The sequence below is a fragment of the Lagopus leucura genome, unplaced genomic scaffold (assembly GCF_019238085.1).
Source record: "Lagopus leucura isolate 7727_CA_CO unplaced genomic scaffold, USGS_WTPT01 Super-Scaffold_100015, whole genome shotgun sequence".
In the NCBI taxonomy this organism is placed as follows: Eukaryota; Metazoa; Chordata; class Aves; order Galliformes; family Phasianidae; genus Lagopus; species Lagopus leucura.
This window is the reverse complement of record NW_024962269.1, coordinates 1184614-1207852: the sequence shown is the minus strand read 5'-3', so window position 1 is coordinate 1207852 and position 23239 is coordinate 1184614. Positions and strand designations below refer to the sequence as shown.

Sequence of the window (23239 nt, the reverse complement as noted above, 5' to 3'; positions counted from 1 at the left end):
CCACTGGGGATGAGCTTCATTCACTTACTGCTCTCTCTGCTCAATAGGAAGCCCAGCATTTTCATTGATACAATGGATTCAATTAACTAAATGAACTACACTCATTTTTAAACAGTTGTGACAAGTTTCTGTCGAGCCTTCTTGGTACCTTCTAACGGTACTTCAGGATTATTCATTACTCTGCCTTTTCACAACCACCAACCTGGACAGAATGATGTATAAAGTAAATAAAAAAAACAGGTGGTTAAATTGGAGCAGCTGGAAAACAAGGAGCCGGTGGGGAAGTGTTATAATGGCGAGCTGTCAAGGAAAATTACTCTAATAGCAGTGCTTGTGGACTGCATTTGGTAAGTCTGATGGCAAGCTGCTGCTGACAGGACAAGTCTTGTAGCAGTATCTCTGCAATACAACATTCAAGAGTCTGAATGGAAGGAAAAGTTGTCCACCTCTTCCATTTGGATACCAGTTAAATAACCTCACAGCCCGTCTGCATATATCTGTGATTTCAAGCAGCCAGAAGAATTTACAACTGACCTGAGGATTGCAGAAAACCTAAGCTGAAGGTTTGTTCTTCTTATTTATTTTTCCATTAGTGAAACTTCCTTTTGATGTTGGGAAAGGAAAAGAACACTGTATCCACTTTGCACAAGGCCACGACTGTAATGTTAGAAACTTTACTGTGGTGGTAACACACCAAATATCTTGCAGACTGAGCATATGCTTTGCTTAACTGTAAAATACAACGTGATAACAGAGGTGAAAAACAAGCAAGTGATGGCAGAACAGGACTTCAGTTATATAAGCTTTTGATAAAACTTCTGCTTCATGTAAGTTGTATTTTATTTTGGCAACAGGAAAGGGGCAGGAGGAAGAGCCAGTTGGCCAATACCTGCAGAATCAAATCATTTGAAGGTAAGGAACCCCACTAAAAACCTTTGCCATGCTCACAATAACTAGAGTAAAAACTAAGGAAATGTCAAGTCTGCCACGTACACCTCGTACCCTACCAAAAATTCCTTAGTCAGAAAAGGCTTTATCAATTAATATTTGATAGATTCAGACTTTTGCTAAAAACATGCAAAATACATCTTCATTTTTCCACTATGGCACAGAAATGTATTTCCAAATTGTAGGAGGAAATAGAACACTTCTTATGTTGCTATAGGAAGCCATGGTCTCTTAATGAGGAAGCCAAATAGCTACCCTTGCCTGGAACATATACAGCATTATAGGTATGCAAGGTCCTTCCACCAAAAGAGCCGTCTGAGCTCAGCCCTCATCTACTCAGGTTTACAAGAAGTCTCTGCTGATGGCCAACCACTTTTCAAGCAGAAAAATAAGGCAGTGAGCTCCTCATCATATCCACCTGCAGCTCCATTCTCTCCTGCCACAATACACTGCACCTATCTCTGATAAGACAATAATTGGTACATCTCCAGTCCCCGAATATAAGCATAGCACCATTTCTTTAGTCAAGGCATTATATCCAGGCCTGCAAGGACAAGCTTTATCTTACAGATAATCTTCACTTTTTGCTACTGCAATTTTTATCAGCCAAGATTTTTTTGTAACAATCAAATACACTCCCTAAGTGCAACCTCCCACAGCTACACTGCAGAAGTACTGAGCTCTTATTGGTTTCAATATGATTACATCCCTCACTACCTTGGCAAACAAAAGATGCGAGTACAGTTGGAACTCAAATTATGCAGCACACACAGCAATTACACTCAGAAACCTTATAATTACACAATGCACTTAGTACTTCATTAACACAGACAGCTGGTTGGAGTCTGTCTTCAACCCACAGAATAAAAAAAAAACTAAAAATTAAAGCTGTCACTTGGCCCTCACTTGTTCTCAAAAGCCAGCACTCCATGGCAGAAGCAGCCTCCTCTTTCCGAGAGCTCAAACAGTGACAGACAGCCTGAAGTACTTCTTTCTGGTTTTCATTTTCAGGCATATACTAAACACTTCTCAGGAGAGAGGTGGAAACATATGGGACAAGTGTACTTATCCCCCTAGGATTCAAACACAAGTGGAATCAACACTGCTGCATTTGTCAAATTCATTAATTAATATTTATGCTTCCTGATTTTGCTATTAGATGTAAACTCTAGAGAGCTTATGAGAATGAAATTCCTGCTACAAAATAAATCAGTCTTAAACATTACCCTAAAAGGAGTTCAATCTGTAGCTCTGAAAGCTATTTATGTAAAACATCATGAGTTTCATGTTGGTTGCTGTTTGTTTTACAAGACACACACCCCAACTGGTCCAGGCTTTCTAAAGAGACATAGTACAGGTACTGCTGAACTGACTTCCTCAACCAACTCTGCCAGCAAGCTCATGGAATAATATTACTTTATGACTGCTGATTATGGGAGTATATAGAGCTGCTTTTGCTTTTAAAAAGCCCAACGATGCTGTAGGCTTCATACATTTATGTTTACCTAAGAGCTTACGAAAGTAATAGTGACACAGGATAGGAATTCTCATTTTCACCTTCAACATACATAACCTGGAGCAGCTGTTCATCACACCACTGCTTCCTTTGTAATCTGCAATTCCCCCTTGGTGCCACAAGCGCACACTGCCTCCTCCTGCCCCAATCTTTGTGCCATTGCCTCTATTTCTGAACAGCAGGCTTTTTACTGCACCATTTTGTGACCAAGTAGATGTTATAAACCACAAGGAAAAAGAAAGATAAACGGACAGTTGCTGAGACTAGGATATCTAAGGCTGTTACCATGCAATTAAGCACCAAGCAGACCCTACTCTCTATTTATTGCACAGCCATTTGCTCCGTCCACGCTCACATCTGAATTCCCAGGGTCTTTATTAAAGCATCAAGGGGAATGCTATTTCCAGACCACCACAAAGCAGCAGCTGCTTTATCCTTCCACATAAGTAGCCCAGTGCTTTGATACATTATGGTATACTAAGAGAAGAGCTGAAGGCTGGAGAAGGGACAAAGAGGGAGAAAAAGGTTTTAAACAAATGTTATAGGGGCAGCACATTGCTCTACTTCTCTGTCAGACATGTACTAAAATGAATAGTTCATGAGGAGCCCCAGCCACCTATAATGTCTCATCTGTATTTAACAATCAGTCAGACACACTCCAGATTGCTCAAGAGAAGAGCTCCTAGAATCAGGGACCAAGCACTTCTGTGCCATCTACTGCATCTCCATCCAGTGGTGAGAATCAGACAGTGTTGAACTTCCCAAAATTTGCAATCCAGCTAAGGAGAAAGGTGGGAGAAAGGAAAGTGTGTTTTCTTTGACAGAAGAGTTGGCAGCACTGAGAAATTAAGTCATGTATTTGATTTCATATTGGGAGTTGGTGGCAGATCTTAGACTCTACAACAAATTTCACAGCTTAAATGTCCAAATGCCAACTAAAATTTGCCCAAACGCCTGGTTTTTAGTATAGCACCAAAACAAAGATGGCTACAGTCACCCTAAGAGCAGAGAGGTATTTATTGTCACAATTCAGCACAGGCCAACCTCAGCTGTGCCAGCAGATCAGGAGCATAAACAATAGCTGCTGCAACCTGTCAGTTACAATATACAATACCTAATTAGGTACCACATTAAATTTGTCCTTCATTAATATAGGAATTTGAAGATAAGCTATTATTTGCATTGCTAATATCATTTAGGAGATTTGTCACTGAGTTAGAACACAAAGAGACGATACTACTGGGTGGCTTTACTCTATTTTCAGAAGCATGATTTACACGAGCACCAGTTCAGTTCATGTTATTGTGCAGCTCAGGAGAAGATGTGGGGGAGAGAAAGTGGACAATCCAGAATAACTACATAACTCCTTGTTTTTTTCCTCAAGGTTTATTTTTAACAGTGGTCCTGGAGGTAATGCTCGGGGGCAGAATCTGACTCGAGTGAATGACAGAAGCACGTCCTGCCAGTTTTGATCACCTCAATGTAAAGATTGACATTGTCACAGTGCATTAAAATAAGAAGAGCCTTTAAGCAACTCTATGTATATGTATGGGTTTATCTGCCCACCTCTGATATGCTAAAAGCACCACACTGCTGAGCTGCTATCATGAAATGCTGAAAATATGTAAACAAACCCCTGAGATGACAGTACAGGTTACCTGACTACAGGCTGGCACTGGAGGGCAGTGCAGGAAGAAGTCAGGAAGCCGACACTAAGTCACTTGAGAAGAGCAAACTGCTTCTTCCCCAAACACCAAACATATGTTCCCCTTCTGAAAGCGCTCAGCTAGCCCTACATTTAATTTCATGTCTCTAGACATCATTAGAACTGCAATTATAATCACATTTCTTTTCTAGGTGTTCCTGCGCAAAAATACACTACCAGAGGGAAAGCAAAATACAGCACCTCAATCTCTTACCTGCCAGCCTACATGCAGACTGCCATAACCCTGGTTTAGCATTAAACGTGGAGGTTGGTGGCCCTGCATGTGGCAGGGGGGTTGGAGATTCATGATCCTTGAGGTCCCTTCCAGCCCTGGCCATTCTGTGATTCTGTAATAACCACGAGGCAGTTCAACCCTCCTTCTCATAGAGGACCTGCAAACTCAGCTCAGCAACAGAGTCTTTAGTGAGAATTCGTTTGGTTTCCAGTCTGAGAGGCATTCACTTGAGGTGTTTTCATTGAATGGCCACTCGAGCTCAGCAACATCAGCTGTATGTGCTCACTGCTGGAAGAATGCTACCCACAGTCTATTGCACAGAGAAAAAACATATCCATATTTTTCCACACAGGATTTATTATTATTTTTTTTAACTTGCCTGCTGCCACAAATATCTATTACTCTGTTCTGATGTTGTTTTTTAACTACAGCAGGTCAGAAAGGTGAAAAGCTTCCTGTTTCCATTTGAGAAAAACAGAACATCTCCAACTAAAGCACACAGGCTACAGCACTGTAAGCATGGCAATACCGACACTTTTGGTATCACTGTACCTGATGGAAAAGTCTCTTAAAATGCAGTAGACACAAACAAATGCCTTTAAGGGAAACTGACATGGCTTTCCAGTCTCTTTCTCCTTCCTCACGTGTTTCTTTTGCTGCAGTTGTTCATGTTTTAGCAAGGTTACACCAAGCTCACTAACCTACTTTAGCTCCTGCTCAGTTGTGCACTACTCTCAGAATCTAAGCAGAGGTAAAGTAACTGTGATTGGTATGCCAGCCAGCTGGTTTTAACACTGTTACATTCCGGACAAAGGGCCTCAAAGGAAACTTCCTACAATGCAAGTTTCCAAGCCATGGAGAACTGAAAGCCCTACTGCAATGCAGAACAATGTTAGTGTGGTAAAAGACACATCAGAGAGCTTCACACTTGTGAGTGATCCTGTTTAAACTGCTTCCTCTCCACCTTCTGAGGACAAGAGGAACACGAGGTGCCAAGTTCAGCTTGGGCAGAATGCTGGAGCTGCCTCAGGCACATCCCTCCCTCCACCTGCCCTGCCCTGCCGTCCAGCAGAACAGCAGCCATACCCAGAGGCAGGGCTGGAACACTCTGACTTGTGTCCACGAGGTGCCATAACATAAAAACACCCAGCTATAAAAACGAATCTAAATGAAAAACAAAACAAAAACAAAAAACAACCAAGAAAAGAACTTTCACAAGACAATATGGTGTTCAGAGTATGAACAAGAACACTAAACATCTATTTGTATTTGTGCCCTCATATTTAAGACATTCAGCTGTAGGAATGCAGGGTTAGCAGGGTTTAGCTATTAGAAACCCTGTCTCAAACAAGGTCAAATGACATCATTCAGATACGTGATTGCATGCAGGAAGCCGAAACACAGCTTGGAGATCTAATTTTAGGTTTACTACGCTTTGTAAAGTTTGCCAGTTGCTGGCTCTCTATTTCTAATTGGATGATAAATTACATTTGGTCCCTTGGCAGCAAGGAAAAAAAAAAAAGTGACACCTTACCCAGCACTGCACATTCTCTGAGCTATGAGACAGTGTGATATCTTTAACCCTGAAAAGTATTTACGTTTACTGACAGCAACAGCCAACAAGAATCCATTGCTTTGCAGGTACGTCATGAGCCAAGTCAGTTTCACCTTACGTAAGCACCTCATCTGGCAAATCCATGCTTTGAAATTCTGCACCTCAATATTCTCCATTTATTTTCATGCTCACTTCTCTCTTTTTTTTTTCTTTTTCTTTTTTTTTTTTTTCCCCTTGGAAAAATAGGTTCTAATAATTTTATAATTTCATAGTTACATTTTTGTTAATTTCCAAATCAAAGCCCTCGGGTGCTTCTTAAAAACCACAAGGCTTTAAAACAGACTCCCTCCAAATTTAAATGATTAGAGCAATTAATCTACTGCATAATATCATGCTCAATTTTCTCCTCCCTCTTTCCCTACACTTCAGAAGCAAATTCTGTGAGTTGCTGCTGCACTGCCATGCTCTTTTCAGCAAAGAGGACAGGAATTTGTTGGTGACTCCTACAGGCCATCCACATTTGGAGCTCTCAGGAAACAGCCCAACCAAAGGCTGGGCAAGGTTCACAAAGCATATGCACAGAAGCACTTCACTGGAAGCTTTCAGTAAGAAGTCTGAGATTCCAGCCATAGAAAAGTGTGAGCCTTCTGTAAATCAGTTTTTAGTGTGTGCTCTATTTTATAAAGATATTATTATTATTTAATCTAAACCAGTATTTGGAATGGCAGAAATTCTGTCTATTTAGTGAACATGTATTATGTCTAACAGGACAGTATTTAGGAAGAAACTACAGTGGATATCTAAGCAGAGCAAGGTGACTTGTTCCCCCAGGCCTTTATGGAAGAAAATTCTAGAAGTACCCAAAATGTGGATCTGTTTCATGCCCCGCTGACACAGCTGTCACAGATGTCACTGTGCTTCCTGTGTTTGAGCTGCAAATAAAGTGTTGTATTTACTTATTTTAAAATGCAAACAACCTCTCCTAGAACTCCACAGAACGCCACAGAAGCTGAACTGCAGCAAATGCCAGACGGTGCCAGAATGCACTAAACCGTGCAAAAGAACATTTAATAGGAATTTTGACTACTAAAATTTGATGAATGGTTCAACGTGTGGAAGGCTTACAAGTGGATCCTATCCAACATAACCCTACAGCTCCCTTTTAGACCTTTTGCACAAGACCACAGATGTATTACTAGCTCTTATCACAGCCCCATCAGCCAGGTAGGAATACAAACGTTACGATACGAGAAATGAGTAACATCATTTCGTTTCAAGTTGATTTAGTGCCAGGGTGCCTTCCAAGCACAGAAGTTTGTGTGTAACACCTCAGAACACAGTGACTTTACAGGGCAGGTTTCAATGCTCCCAGCAGGGAAGCGCTGAGCACCTCTGAACATGGGCTGTGTCTGATAACAGCACCAGCACCTTTCACCCCCACCACATTACAGCTCAGACTTTTGTAACCAGTGTGTTCTGGGCAAAAGACAACGTGGCCACTGACAGAAAAGCGTTGAAACAGCAGAGGAATCTGAGCTCAGCCAGAAGGATCCACTCTATTAGAGTAAGTATGGAGCAAAGCACCCATTTGAATTCAAAACACTATTTAATAAATCTCATGCTCCTGAACAATGACTTACTATTGGCTTAACAACTAATTAAGTACCATGTTATCAATTAACATATATAGTATCAACAACCAGTTAAATAACATTACCTGAATTACAGCCAATTAATGCCTCAGACACCATTTTGGGTCACTAACCCCAAATCACAAGAGACTGTGCCACCTCCTGACTCATCACCAGCATCTTCTGAAGCTGGTAGACTATTTTTTGGAAATTTCCCCATCATGCAGCACAAGCAATGTGACCCTTATCAGCCCTGAGGTTGGAAAACCAGAATCTGCATTGGAAGTTCCTGCCAGCCTGGCAAGCATCTCTTTAATCTGAAGCTGAAGAATAAAATGCGCATGATAGAAAAGCTTCCCACTTAACACATGGAGGTCTCAGATTGAATATCAATTCTCAGAGTGGTAACAAACAGAGTCCAGAGACCCAGGGAAGGTCAAAGCTGACTCATGCTCAGCAGGAATAGCAGATTTGATAAGCTGTTCCTTCTGCTATGTGGAACAACACCAGTGCATACATAACAGGCCTGCAGAAGGTTAGCACATTGTACTTTCAGCACTTAAAGGTCCACATCTAGCTAAATGTGGTCTGGACATAAAATACCTGGGAATAACAAATTGTCAGAGGGGATCAATATTTTGACTTAATGGTTAAGAAATTTTACCCCTTCCCTGTGTATGTAAGGGATGGAAATCATTCCTCATCTGTTTTAGTCTCAACTACATGAAATAGACAGAACCTCCTCCAGCAGCAGGACAGCACAAAAGCTATGTAATTTAATATATCAGCACTCCCTATGTAGGAAACAGATATACCAATGGAAATTCTTTCTGTGTGAGGATTGTGTACCCACCAAACTCAGAGACTGAGAGTTATTATTCTAATTACAAAACAAAGCAATTTCTCTCTGCACTTTGTAAGAAATAAAAGATTCTGGAAATGGTTGAAAGAGCACTGAAAACTAGCAATGAAATCTGCTAAAAAAGGGAAAAAAAAACTAAGATCATTCTGCTGGATAGAATAAAGAATTTAAAAATACTAACTATGGGATGGCTGATGATAGTTACAGTCCTCAGTATCAGATACTAAAATGTATATTGATTCTTCTGTTGAAACAAGCAGATGACAAAGAAATATTAATAGCTGCTGCTTAATGCTCAATAATTAAAGTTACTTTTGCATTGAAAGTGAATTCTTGCTCTGCATTTACTGTAGGAAACAAATAATCCAAATTTATTTTTAAAAAATTAGAAAACTCATTCAAAGTACTCCAAGAAGAGTTAAATCTTATGTGTGAGAAAGCCCAGTACTGCATAATGTCTATAGACAGGAAAGAAAATTCCTGGTACGAAGACACTGTGTGATGTGTGTGAAGGGTGAATTTCCTACCTGTAATTACACCCTGCTGTTTGCCAGGGAGAGTCCATCTAACTGGATGACATGGCTTTTAATCACAGATTTCCAAGTTCCTCCCCTACAAAGAATACCTGAGTTATCTCTGCTTTTTGTTTTCATTTGCTAAGTAAATATTTGTTAGTTACGCCGTTGGAACAGTGATTATGTGCCAGGCTCTATTAACGCAGGTTGAAGGTTACATCTGCTGCCCTCTTAAAAGAAAAAATGTTTACACCTGCCTCAGGGAAGCTGCAAGGATCCTCCACACACAAGGAACGTGGGTGCAGGGGGTGAACTTGTGGCTGGAGATGGAGGACCACAAGAGATGACAGTGCACAGATTAAAGATTTGGCTTGGCTTAAGCACACCCCAGGTCAGCAGAGGCTGAGAAACTGGGAGCTGGCTTATGCCTACAATAATCAACAGAAATCATACCTTTTGCATGAAAGTAGAGATTAAATCACCTGGGATTTCTTCCAAGCCTGCTTAAAATGTACAAAGAAACGACTTCAGCTGAAGTCCGTCCTGATGCATGCTCCTGTTCTGTTGTTCTCTAGCAGAGTAGCTATGTACAAGATGACTTTCATCACTGAAATTGTGGTTACATGAAGAAATGAAGTACTCTATTCAAGAAGGAAAGAACATCCAGCAAACCCTTTGAAATCCTGAGTGAATCAAAGTTTCATATACTTAAATGCCCCAAAAAACATTGGGCTATGGCATGTTGAAGCAGAAAAAAAATGTATTTGTTCAGAAGTGGCCAGAAAGAATGTTATCATGAAATATTGAAGCATCCAACTATATATAATACATTATTATATCAATTACTAATTGTGAATTAAATTACACATTAAAATTGATAAACTGATCCATGTGACAAAAATCTATTTCTACAGTTGATCCACGAATTCCAACCCTGTGGCCCTGCCAAACCCTTACAATGAAGACTTATTGCTCCCTAAATCCAAAGCGGCTGTAAAACCAAACTGGATCACTCAAAGGGAGGAGGGAAAATTGAGTGGAGTAACTACTAGCTCCCCAGATTTCTCCTTCGTTTAACACATCTGTGATTGGAAATGCAATTGCTTCCTTCCTACTGCTCACCAGACTCTTATAAATTCAAGCAACACTACAGAAATAGCCACAGAAATGTAGGCTTTCTTCTATATTATGAATAGCTTTTCTTATAGTAACCTCTGATTCCAATGACCCAGGAACCACAGTGCTAAAAAGACACATATTCAGAGACAACCCATGTCCCTGAGAGCTTAGATCCAGCACAAAAAGCAATAGGAGAGATGGACACTAAGCAGTTTTACTTCAACACTTCTGCAGGGAATAAAATGCAGAAGATCAAACAATATATATTCAGCTTACCTATAATTTTGAAACAGAGCTACCAGACAATGAAGTTTCGTTAGCAATTGAATTTGAGAGAATAGGAGATAGGACAAAAACAGTTCAAGTTATCAACAAAGTACTGCCAACACTAAAAGGTACTCTTCTGCCTACACTTCTTTGATTTGCCATTCATCACTCTCCAAAAACAAGTGTGCCATTTTCTCCAAATGACAAGATGTGCTTTTTCACTCATCTCAGTGAACAGAAAATCTTTATTAGTTAGAGATACACAGAAGGAGTAATACTATGTTTGCAATAACATATCTAATCAGAAATATGAGGAAGGATTTTTACGATTTAAGCAAACAAAAAAGAAACAAGTAGGAATTGATATTTAAAAATCTACAGCAGGAAACTCCTCAAGGTGAAATGCAAATCACCCCAACGTGCAGAAGAACATCACCGATTTGCTGTAAAATCATTTCCCACAGGTAAAGCCTAGATCCACTCCTAGTTAGCTCACTTCTGGCACCAACCAGGCATTAACTTGGTAGTCTACAGCCTCTTCATGCAGAGAGCTTCACAAAAAACTGCCACCCTAGCACTTCAGCTTCCACGACTCCAGAGAGCCCTGCTTCTTCCTCTTGTCAGAAGAAAACCTCTTACAATCTTGAAGAGATGCTCAGCCACCTTCTTTGTTAGGCCAGCATACTACAACTGCAGCAAACCAAGTATATTTGCCAGCAGAGAGGATTCCAAACTGCCAAGTGAACAACATGCATTTCCCCTTTCTCATGCTTATCCAAAGACTCGGTTTTGACTTGTTGTAAAGATTGGCACATCAGACCACGCATCTTCCATCCATAGGTCTCCCATCTGTACATAAAACATGGCAAAGCCAAACAAAAGCTGAGGAGAGGAGAGAGAACAGGTGAATGTAGCTCCCAGTGACGGAGACAAGCAAGAAACAAGCAGAGTCCCTTCCCTACACCCAAAGGCCAATAATAAAGAAAAGGAGATTTCCTCACCCTGTGATCAGCTGAGTTTCTCTGTTAAAGGTGATCTAATCCTTGCAGGCTACAGAGAGCTGAGCTGTGGTGAGCAGGACGCTCTCAGGGCACAGCAGTGCCAGCCCTGCAGGAACACAATTCCCAGTGGCACTGCCATGAAAGGCACTGCACACCCCCATCACGCTTCAGCCCAGACGTGTAGCAGTGACGCTGCCCACAAGGCACAAATGTCAGCAGTCCTCTGCAGGCTAGCTGATGACACATTGAGATTGATGACTCTATGGTACAGCCTTTTATGAATTACGCTGCACAGCTAGACAGAGCAACCTATCCAAATCACAACAGGTGCTAAGACACTTTGTGTTAGAAGGCCTGCTGCTGAGCTCTGCTGCTGCCACTCCCCTGGGAAACAGACTATGAGATGGGCAGCCCGGTTCTTCCTTCCTCTTGACCCACTTTGGCTTCCATTGAAGAATTTCCATTCTTGATCTCCTTACCCTGCCTGTTTCCTTGCCTGAAGAGCCAAGAGTTACTTGGCTTGCTGCATGCTACCAAGGAAGTTAAGCTCACCTTCACTTTTGCACATTTTTCAAGAAACGTTTCCATCATTTAGATATGCAGTTAGAGTCATCTGTTACCAACAGTCCTGCAAACAGCTTATGCCAGGATCCCGTCACAACATTCATAACAGCATTAATAGGTTTCTGACAGAAAAGTTCATTAAAATGAATGGTGAAAGGCATCGTTTCCCGTTACTTGAATAAAAGGGACATTTAGCAACACAGAATCACATCTGGGGAGGGATGAATTTTGAGAACATTCTGTGCAAAATAATTTTCAACCTATCCATTTTTTATCAACTCAGACACAGAAAGAAACTGAATTTGCCAGAAATCATGGTTTAATGCTTTCAAAGAGTGACAGCATTAAATGCCTGAGAGTTCTGTATAATGTACCCCCAAACTGCAAAGCCTGCTGCCTTTGGAAGAAGGAAAAAAGAGGAGAATCTGAGAGCTTTATACCCCACTGCATTCTAACTCTCCTAAGCTTCCAGACCAGCTGGTCTAACCGAGGACTTTTTAAGCACTCCTCTGATGTACTATTATATGACAATAAGGTATTGTCCTCCTTCAGTATAAGCCACACTAAACTTCCCAAGCGTCACTGCTAGAGCTACAAATGCCCATTAGCAACTTCTTTTGTCTAATGCCACATGCCCGATTCCTGGTTCCCTGTGTACCTCACTTCAGAGAAATTAGGCAACAGAACCATAAGCCTAAAATCAATATTTGAAAGACTGCGAAAGCACTGGAGTTAGGCAGCTGGTTACAGCACACAGCTGCAGCTATGGAAAGCCTGCTCTCTGCTTCTGCTGACTTTTCCCTCACACTGTGCCCTGGCGCAACAAACAACATTTTCAGCATCCTTTGAACTGTCTCTAGCTCAGCACGATCCTGAAAATGTCCTGGTTGAAGACTCTGCAAATGCGCTGTTTGCAGGGTGCTGCACAGCTGGATCCAAACAGCCTTTGCTGCAGCTACCTTGAATACTACACCATGCCAGAAAAGGTCCAACTACATCTCCAGACCAAGCACACTTGAGTCTTGCAAAAGAGCATTTACACTACGTAGCGGGAGCCCCCTTTCCTAACTGCTGTGCAAAGGCTTTCAGTACAGTGTCTGGCTCTGCTGGTAAGGTGCTGGTTTTCTGATTGAACCCAACCTGGAATCCGTATTAATGACAAGTTCTGTGCTCAGGAAATCAGAAACTAAGTTAGGAAGACACAAAAGGACAGACATTTCACAGAGTTGGTTTAAAATCCTTTGCTTTGCAAGTGACTTTTGTAGCCAGAATCACAAAAACCAAATCCTTTTACACTCCCGCACCTGTCAGCACCAACAGCTTGTTGCAATTGTACTGAAGTAATAAAAAGAGGCACCTACAGGCTCCAAGGGCATCAGTCATGACTGGAAAAAGCTCTTGTGGAACAGCCATCACAACTTGTCTAGTCTATTATTTCATTTCCAACGAAACAAGGTATCACTTGTCATTGGCCCTAATCAGTAGTTAGAGCTCAGAGACAGGCCACAACCTGGTAACACTACACATGTAACACAGTTGAAACAAGAGGTCTGTAGAGCTGTTCACAAAATCTGAAAGTGAAAATAAAGCCAGCAGAGCCTATGTGACATTATATAACAAGGAGAGGTGTCACAGTTTGTCCTTTTCATTTAGGGAATGTTTTTTGCTTCCAACCTCAGTAACAAGTCAACTTGGATTTCTCATCTACAAGAAGCCTTACAGTCATCACCTCAAAGAGGGGAGCAAGGCTCATCTCAAAAGGCACTGGATTTCCAAAACCAATTCAGAAACCAAAGTAAAAATACACTATTTAGCTTCCACTTTCTATCTTCACTGACTTGGTTGTTACAGCACATAATAGTAACTCCTAGATTAAAAAAGCACACTCTATACACACTGCATATATGAACTGCATTTTGTGATTGCTCACTTCTGCCAAATTTTCACTTTCAGGCTGATATTCTCAGAATTAGTCAGTACATGAAAGTAAGCAGCTATGGAAAATGTAAAGGCTGAGGTCTTCCTGGGATGGAATAGAATGGAAAAAAATAAACATCCCCCACAAAAAGATTTGGTGGGGAAATAACCTGAACTGAAGTGTTTTAATGTAACCAAATCATCGGCCCTTGAAAAGGAGTAGTTGCACATACAGTCATTTATCAAATCCAACTGCCAGATGTTGGGAAAGAAGCCAACAAACAGAGCCCTCATTTAGCAATTTGCATATTAAAATCACTGGAGGGTTCAACACTGAATGGGAGCCACTCAGAGCCCTGTGTGCTTGTAAGTGGCTGTGAAGCCCCAAGTCATCCAGCCCACAAACCCACTACTGTGTTTAAGCAGGTGATCATGGTTAAGCATGGCAACAGCCTATTAACTGCACCTATAATTAATATCTCTAGATATTAATTATCTAGATATTAATTATCTAAATATCTAAGAGTTGAGTAGATAACTCTTTATAGATCAAAAGCTCTATAAAGGCCTTAACCAGTCCTGCTGAGATGTTCATTGGTGAATCTTTTCAGGAATACATACACAGTGTTTTGCAGGACAACCTGCCAGTGCTCTGACTAACTCTAACTAAAGAGCTGCATCTGTGACTATGGTGGTGTGGCTTCCTGTTTCCTGGCTCGTTCACAGAGCAGACAGGTAACCCAGTTTAAAGCACACACACAGATGACACCTATGCACAAAAGACAAATGCAAACATACCTTCTGTTGTCCTAGTTGCAAGGAAGGAAACAGGAAAAATAGTTAGCAAGTTAGCACATTTAACAAAACAAAACAATAAATGCCCAAGTGAAATTCCTCCAGAGGAATGTGTTCCTGTTGTAAATTGATATAAACTATCATGCAGAGCATTGATCGAGTCACTATTTTAAAATGCTGCCAATATCCCTGTGTGTCAGCTTTTACAACCATGTCTGCACAGACTTACCTTCCTAGTTCTTCCCCAATCTCGTAAACGTCCTCCACCCTCTGTTGCTTGAACAAAGCCATACTTGGACTCTTCATTGATGCAGAGATGATGCAACTAGAATGTTAAGAAAGTATGACATTCGTCATGACCTTTCAACAAGCAAAGAACAGATAAAACACATTTCTGATACAGACACTTGGGACCCACTGCAACTTATCATGGCTGGACTCACCATGGACAGGTTGAAGGATTTTATTTATTAGTCTCAGCTGAACAATGAAGGCCCAATTGTATCAGCTGGTGAGCAGCACTAAGCGAAGCGCCCCTCGCTGAAATAACCGAGCACAGACGCATCCAACCAACAGTCAAACTTGTGAGCATCGTGCATCTTCACACTATGCAAGAGAGAGCTAGTGTGAATATCAGCATTGCAGGCTTCTTCATTGCAAGCGTCAGCAGGCGGACCACAAACCAAGATGACCACATAACAGCACTTCCTTCTTCTCACCTGAGGCTGTGGTGCTAGAGCACACTGGCAGGGCAGCAAACAGAAGTCTGAGCAACTGCTACAAAAAGGCACTATGGTTCTGCCTACAGAATGCTCAGTGCAGTGTCTCTCATCGCACACCAGATGTTTTGAGTAAGAAAAAGAGCAGCACCATTTCTTGCATGTGTTTCTCTGTGTAACAGTGCAAGTTTACGTTCAGTTTCCTGAACATAATTGTTCTCCGTGACCAAGCCTCACTGGTGCAGTTGAGGACCTCTGTTGGGAATACATGGCACAAAATTTGCTAACCAGAGAATGAGGCTGCTGTGAAAAGGGGGAAAGACTTGCTGCTTCTACCAGAGTCACTGGACTGAAATCCTGGAGGTGTTCTGACAGCAAGGATCAGTTCTGGCTCCCAAAATGATGCTCTAAAGTTATGGGGACAGAGTAAGACTGAGAAAGAATTCACTGTGACATGCTTAACCTCACTTTACTATGCTACTCAGATACTTGTATACCACTATGCTAATGATACCAGGAACTCCAAGGATTAACCAAAGTCTGCCCCAAGTTTAGACTGATGATAAAAGACTAAACAGAAATGAAGAGGCATTCAATGAAGATCACAGAGCAAAGTCCAGCAAATGATATTCACAAACTGCCACGATGGCAGAAAAAAATCATCAGCCCTGACACATAAGAATGGATCACAGAAAAAGCATTGGGTTTCTAAAGTGCTGCCTAGGTGTGCCCCAATCCATAGCAATGCTGATCAGCTCAGTTTTCCACTTGTTCCCATGTGTGCTCCTTTTGTCATTTCTTTGCTTTAACCTTGCTTGTCCCCTCACCTTTCTGGGTGGTCCACAACTGCTGCTTTTGGAAAAGGAGATCAGAGACATTACTCATCACATATACACACGCAGCCATACAGGTCCACATGACTTTGTAACACAGTAACCAAGCAAACACTTCACAACATGTTGATGTGTCCTGTGTAGTTAAATACTCATATTACCCCTGATGTTACAAACAGCACTATTTCAATCAGAATGTGCAAGGTAGTGGTCAGACCTCTGAAATCATAACAAATCCAACTGCACTTAGCAATAGAGCTGTTGTAACTCTGGACTTCAGCACCACACTCACATCCCTCAGTTGATGCTTATTTCCCTATGAACCCCAGATGCTGCTCACTGCAGACGCATCAGGGACTTCCAGGTTCCAGAACTCTATTTTGATCTAGAAACAGACATAATCCAACGTTGCAAGAAGCTCCAGCAATTTGGACAGACCAGCGGTCTTCCTATAAAACAGGACAAAGTATCAAACAGCAATTGCAGGGCTTCTGCCATATTCACTTTTTTAAGAAAAGATTTTTTCCCCATCTCTGTAAGTGTACATTACAAGCAGCAAATGTGTTGTAAAAATCAAACAGACTTATCAAAACAAACCCAGCTTTTGTCATGCACTCACCTCCCTAAACAGATCTGCTACTTTTTTTTCTCTCTCTCCCTTTTAAGCTGTTGGCTTCTAAGAAACAGGAGGGTGGTAGAGCATCAATCAAATTCATTTCCAAAAGCATTCCTTCAAAGAGAGAGATAGTCTCTCCTTGCTCTTCCACGTACTTTTTTTGGCTGGTGTTGGCAAAACCTACACAGTAGGACAAAAATGTTTTGATTTCTTCATCTCAACTGAAAGGGCAACTGCATCAACCATTATCTATGTTGGGAGCAACACTCAAGCTTTTACAAATCAATAAGGAGTACCAAGAAGAACGACACTCCCTCTGTCAGCACACAGCACCATCACAGCACACAAGCCAAGAAGCAGTCACCTGCCTCCATCCTCCAGCACCATTTTGTGCAGCTTCTTATTGGCTCCCATACGCTGGGCATGTCCGTGTGTCCTTCTGGATTGACATTTCCACAGGGGGAGCTCGGTGAGCGTTCATTTCTATTCACCCCTTTCTAGTACACAACCCATTCATCCCCATATTCATGGGGAGCTCCTGACAGCCCAGACCCAGCCTGTAGCCTGCCCTTATCAATGCTTTTTCCCCACAGCAGGGAGGAAGACCCAGGGCACGTGCAGTATCCCAGCGAGAGCCACTCCTTTCCCCAAAGCGACCACAGCATCACTCTTATCAGACAACGGCAAGTACTTCAGCTCTCCTTGTGAAGGGTGCATGTCTGCACACATCGTGGGATAGTGCACGTGATGTGACATGACTGACATTCATCTGACACTGGACCAGCACACATCCACTTTGGCCATGCTTTGGAAGAAGTTACCATTTTCACTGCATGAAGGACGCACGCAGTAACCCCATAAAGGGGAGGCACAGAGTGCTCCTAGCAATACCTTCCATGCCCTCAGCAGCAGCCTTGCAGGAAGTCTCCACCACACATGTGATGGCTCAGCTGCAGACCATGAGGCCTATTGCTTTCTCCTTAACAAATCTCTCCAAACCACTGCTTCAAAATCCTCCTTTAACTTTGCTCTAATTATGCTCTCTCTCATTCAGTTACCTAAGGCAAATGGTAGAAACTGCACAAGCTGTGACAGTAAAGGCCAGCATAACCACAGCACAGTTCTGTGCAAACCTACACTTCCACTGGTGAGCCTGGACCAGTCACATTTCAGGGGTGTTTCTCACTTCCACTTTTGATCCCCACATTTTCTGAGACATCTTTCAGGCAATCCATACTTTTCCTCTATTTTCAGAGCGTTGCAAGATGAAAACAAATAAAACATGCTGCTGCTTTGCTCATTATTTCCCTTCCTCTTCCCAAAGCCTGGGATAAAAACGCCTCTTTCCTCTTAGTCTAAATAAATAATTCAAATTCTGCTTTGTAAATTAAAACTGCAGTATTTCTGAAACAATCCTTCATAATTTCAAAGTAAGCCCGTTGACCAGTTGTGCTTAAGACTTGAAACCACAGTAAATCAATGCTACAGTGGCATTTATCATAACTGGGATACCTGTAAGTTACTGGCTCCATCTGAAGTTTATATAATCTTGTTTGCAGTTGTTCAGAGCAGCATTTTTTGAAGTGTTGGAGCAAACTTAACACTCAGACTTCAAAAAAAGCAAACAAAGGACAAAGCCAAGCTGTGCCAAAAACACTAAACCTTTTGCTCATCCTGATTTGCAAGATCAAGTTCTGAACCCATGAGAAAGTCTAGCAGAGGAAAATACTCACATATTAAGAGATAGTACTAAGACTCGCCCAAAAGGATTTACTCAGATGGCCTACTCCCTTCATTAGAATTCAAGGTACGTGGCTAAACGACATTAATTCAAACACACCTATTAAAAAAAAATCTAAAAACCAACCACAGCCATTGTCCTAGGAAACAGACTTACTGCCTTCCACCCTCCTCTCTTCTGTGGGTTTCTCCCCCTGGCTGTCACCCAGCAGCTGCAGTTAGCAGGCATCCAAAATAGACTGTACACTAGATGACCTGAGACAATTGTACACTGCACAAGGAGGGTAAGATAATGAAAGATCACCTTTATGCACTTAAATTTCAACCAAAATAAAAATTCCCTACACAGTCATAAACACAATCCTTCCCAGGTGTTGCACACTGACCTTAGGAAAACAAGACAGTGTCACATTTCAAGGCTTAAACTACAAAGCTTTTGCTGGACTCCATTGCAAACATGGAGCAAAGGAGGAAGGAGGGCCCAAACTTCTTTACTTACACAGTGGTTTCCTTGGGAGGCTGACCTGTGACCAGAGCATGGGGTGTACGCACAGGTCTGCACTTTCACAGAATACACCATGTCTCCCCAGCCATCCCATGCTGGGGCACGCTCCTTTCTCGTGGCTCTAGTGCTGAGCACTTCAATACAAAAGCATCTACTGGGCATTCCTATTACTTGCTGCGTTTCCACAACGATTCTTTGGAGCACAGTTTCACCTTTTACACATCCCAAACATGAAGAGGTGGCAAAGTATTAATAATACCACACAATTTCCTACAGCCGTGCAACCAGAAAGAACACAGAGCTCCCAGCGTTCCAGTTTCTGCACTAGGAACATTTACTGCCAGTTTACTTCGTGCTCCTAAGTTCCCTCATGCCATAATATCAGAGCTCATTTGCCCCAGCGTGGTTTACCAAAGGACCAAAGCATGGATTGAAATACGTTCTTTTCTACCACTACACGTCCCATATGTAGGTGTTCCTGCCCCACTGCAGTTCCCTGCGGGGAAAGGAAATGAAGAAAGCAGCAGATACACCTCAAGGGGAGCGGGATAAAGGTTTCCTTCTGCAGGTAAATTATGAAGCCTGCCATCAACAGTTTGACAACTGATGACTGGTTTGTACACAGTGACTGTGTGATAAAAGTCTGCCCATCATGGAATAAGAGAGGACTTGGCCATCAGCAGCTCTGCACCTTTCTCCTAAGCAGCCTCCTCCAGCCCCCTGGCCGAGCAGTTCTCCATGAGGGAAGAGTTGAACCACAGATCCTTGGCGAGACTCCATGCATCCCCTGAGGCACAGTTTATGCTGCAAAACAGTTACAGCAAAGCCCAAAGCAGGCATCAGAGCTGAGCACAGCGAGACAACTTCCCTTACACTCTCAGTACTATGAAGAGACCGCAGCGTTTCAGAACTGCCCAAACCAGTGACTGAATTAATAGAATGAACTGACGCGGTGCTTTATGCTAAAACTAAGCAGATATTTGTCAGCACTGATGGCTTTTCCTCTTTCACCCTTCTCATCTCCACAGAGTTTTCTTCATTTTTCTCATCCTTCAGCTGAAAGAACTCAGAGGGCAGCAAAGGCACAGCGCTCGATCCAACAACCCCTGCCTCGCGCCTGTTGTTCTCCTGTCAGATCTGCAGGCGCGGGCAGCACCGCGTCCAAGCGATCCCCGCGTGCCCGAGCGCTGAGCTCGGTGCCATTGCTCGGGCGCCCGAGGGATTAACGGCTTCACACGAGTTACGTCGCTGCCCCGAAGCGCGGTCCGGCCGGGCCGTTCTTCTGCACGCAAAGATGAAGGGCACTGAAAAGTTGGCAAACTACCGGATCCACCCCACATTCCCTAAGGGAGGGTCAAAGCCGAGCTCCCCAGCGTGGCACCCCGAACAGCAGAGCGGGAACATCGCAGGGGGAGGAACGGGGAGACCCGCGGGGCTCCGGAGCGCAGCGCCCACTTACCGCCGGGGATTCTCGGCCGCCGCCGCGCGCGCAGGTCCGCGGGGCTGAGGCGGGGGCTGAGGGGCGGCGCCGCTCACCGGGAGCAGCCGCGGGGCCTCGCCCCTGGGCGTGCGGGACGGGGCGGGAGGGGAGGGGCGCGGGCAGCGCGCTGCCGCCGGGTGTCGTGGCGCCCCCTGGTGGGCAGCGAGAGCCGCTCCCACCTCCACCAGCACAAGGAGAGGGAAGAACTGATGGTGGCCGGCTGCCGTGTTCCATCTCATACAGACTGCTTGGGCTCTTCTGCTTTAGTAGGTTCGGGATACGAGAAAGCAATGCAAAATAAACCGATTTGAAGGAAAGAAGGCTGAGGTGGTGAATCCATTAGAGACACAGTTCATTCATACGAGCTTCGTTCTATAGCCTGTGCAAGCCCAAATACAGGGGCTACTCTGAAAATAATGCCTCCCGTTTTGGTACGGAGGCAAATATTGACGGTACGGCAGTACAGGCTGCACCTTCCCACCAACATTCCACCCCGCGCTGTTGCCCTGAGGCAGACAGGGGCAGAAGGGCACGCAGACAGAAGGCGTGCGATGCAGAAGTGCGGCTGAAGAAAAGGCGTGCCATGGAATTCCTCCTCACAGAAAAAAACGGCACCGCTGATATTCACTGCCACTGCCCGACTGCTTATGGAGAGCACAGAGTGGATGCGTGCACAGGGAGCTGGGGGTGGTGCACTGCAGCAGCCATGTGCAAACAAGCCGTGTTCAGGAAGGCCATACACAGCTGTCACACCATGAAATTCATTCATTTATCTATTTTTACAAGCATGGCATGCAGGCTCTTGCTCATCGCTGGCAAAAATGCACAGCTAAGGGCGGCAATGCTGCTGAAAAACAGCGTTGTGTGAGAATTTGTTCTAGCAAACAATGCTGTTGTGCTCATGGTATCTGTTGTAGTTTCCATGGAAAAAAAAGAAGGCATTACTTTCAGAGCAGCCTACGTAGAAGCTTACATTATTTACTATGTGGCCTGCAACTCAACATTGCCCAGTGCAATCTCCTGTTATTTCAAGGGACAGCATGGGTCTCAGTCCTCACTGTGGATCTCAAAACAGATGAGTGAGCACTACTGCAAAAAAATGTGCTGCACTTTTCCCAAGTTGACCTGGACCAAATGTGGACTAACAAGAATTACATCCTTCATTTGTTTACTCCTAAAGACGTTCCCCAGACCAGTAAAACTAGATTTTTTTCCCCCTATGTGGCAGGCAGTAACTGTGATAAATACTGTACGGTTTCCTTAAGTTTCTCTTGGGCAGGTTAACATCCAACATTTGTTAATGAAGACTGATGTGGCATTGTTCACAACTTAAGTGAATATAAATGCTATGCTGCCTTCACTTTCAATTTTGCATGCAGTAAAGATAAAATAAAGCAATAGGAAATTATGCAGAAGCAGGCAGGCTGTTTCCATTATAACAAACTACTAAAACGTATTTCAAAATAATTTTATACTAGGCAAGAGCCTAAAGGCAATGCTTTTAATCGTCAGAGAGAAAAAGAAACTCGGCTTCAGATCTGCTTGAAGCGAACCGGACTCAACTGTGCTCCTGCCCAGCAGTTCCACCCAGCTCTCCCAACTCAAAAAATTAGTGGCTGTATCTGATAACTGAGAGGGTGGAGGATAGGAAATGGTAGAGGTTTCAAAGGCCACCAGTAGAATTCATAAACAGAAATAGAATAACCTTAATTCCTCATCTTTAGTTCCACAATGTGATATGATTACATTAAAGTTACATCAATACTTCTACAAAATTCTCAGAGAAAGGGGCACACAAGAAAGGATGCAAATCATTCTGGCAGGTGAAAGGCACTTTTCAAGTCTACACCCTGAATAATCCTCATTTCAATTTAGTTTCTACTCATCAGCCCTACAAAGTCTCCAAAAACACAAAGGCATACTGAATCTCCTTCACAATACTACATCCATGGGGTTTACATGCCAAAAACACAGGTTCTGTACAAATAAGAAACTGCTCTTAGAAGTTGTTCAGACACCTTTAGAACATTTTAACTCGGATTTCTTTGCAATGTTTCTGGCAATCAAGGCAAAAGAGTAAGAAGGAAAACTGAAAGCTGTAGCTTTCAAAGCAGGCAACGCAAGCAACCCGGTAAGTCACTGAACACTGCAGACAAATGCTGCAGTGTCTGCTCACCAGTCCTCTTCCACAAGCGATAGAGAAGGAAGCTGATACCTTAAGTTTCCAAGGGGAATTTTCACATGTAAATACCAAAAACCACCACCTACATTTATAAACACAGCTCAATAGCCTACTTCACAATTTAAACACAAATCATGGCACCTGAAGACATCGCTGAGTCAGTTTATCAGCTCAAACAGGAAGTCTTAGCTGCAACTCACTGAAAAAAACATGAAACTGCTTCATACTTACATAAAGTACTCCCTGCTTGAAACACACTGGCAGGATGCAGTTGTTCAAGACTGGGCATCTGAATTAAGGCCAAAGTCCCCGGATTTTCCCATCTGTATTGTAGTACTGAATGTTTAAATTACCTATTCACTTCTCTATAAAACCCGAGAATCATGTAGGGTAAAGAACAGCCAGTCTTCTTATTAAATAGCTGGTGGTTGCTGTTTTTTTATCTTTTTTTTTTTTTTAATGTCATGGTTATCATTTAGTGCTGAGTTTTGCTCTCTAGTCTAATCCTTTCTTTGAAAACCTAGTCATGTTGAC

At 42.8% G+C, this 23239-nt stretch overlaps 1 protein-coding gene across 7 annotated transcripts in view; it reads right to left on the bottom strand.

Moving 5' to 3' along the window:
• The window catches only part of DAPK2 (death associated protein kinase 2), a 38294-nt gene extending 17731 nt beyond the window's left edge, over positions 1–20563 (bottom strand). The window contains exons 1-4 of one of the 7 annotated variants that reach the window (XM_042876045.1): positions 20503–20531; positions 19735–19847; positions 17163–17237; positions 14860–14955 (exon numbers count right to left, since the gene is read on the bottom strand). In XM_042876045.1, the coding sequence (XP_042731979.1) occupies positions 14860–14955; positions 17163–17237; positions 19735–19823 (260 nt within the window). In that variant the 5' untranslated portion in view covers positions 19824–19847; positions 20503–20531. Of the gene's footprint in view, positions 1–8979; positions 9675–14859; positions 14956–15073; positions 15428–16801; positions 16910–17162; positions 17238–19037; positions 19100–19734; positions 20190–20502 lie in introns of those variants that run through there. The other 6 variants (XM_042876047.1, XM_042876046.1, XM_042876050.1 and 3 more) reach the window with 6 other exon arrangements.
• Between the last annotated feature and the right edge of the window lie 2676 nt (positions 20564–23239).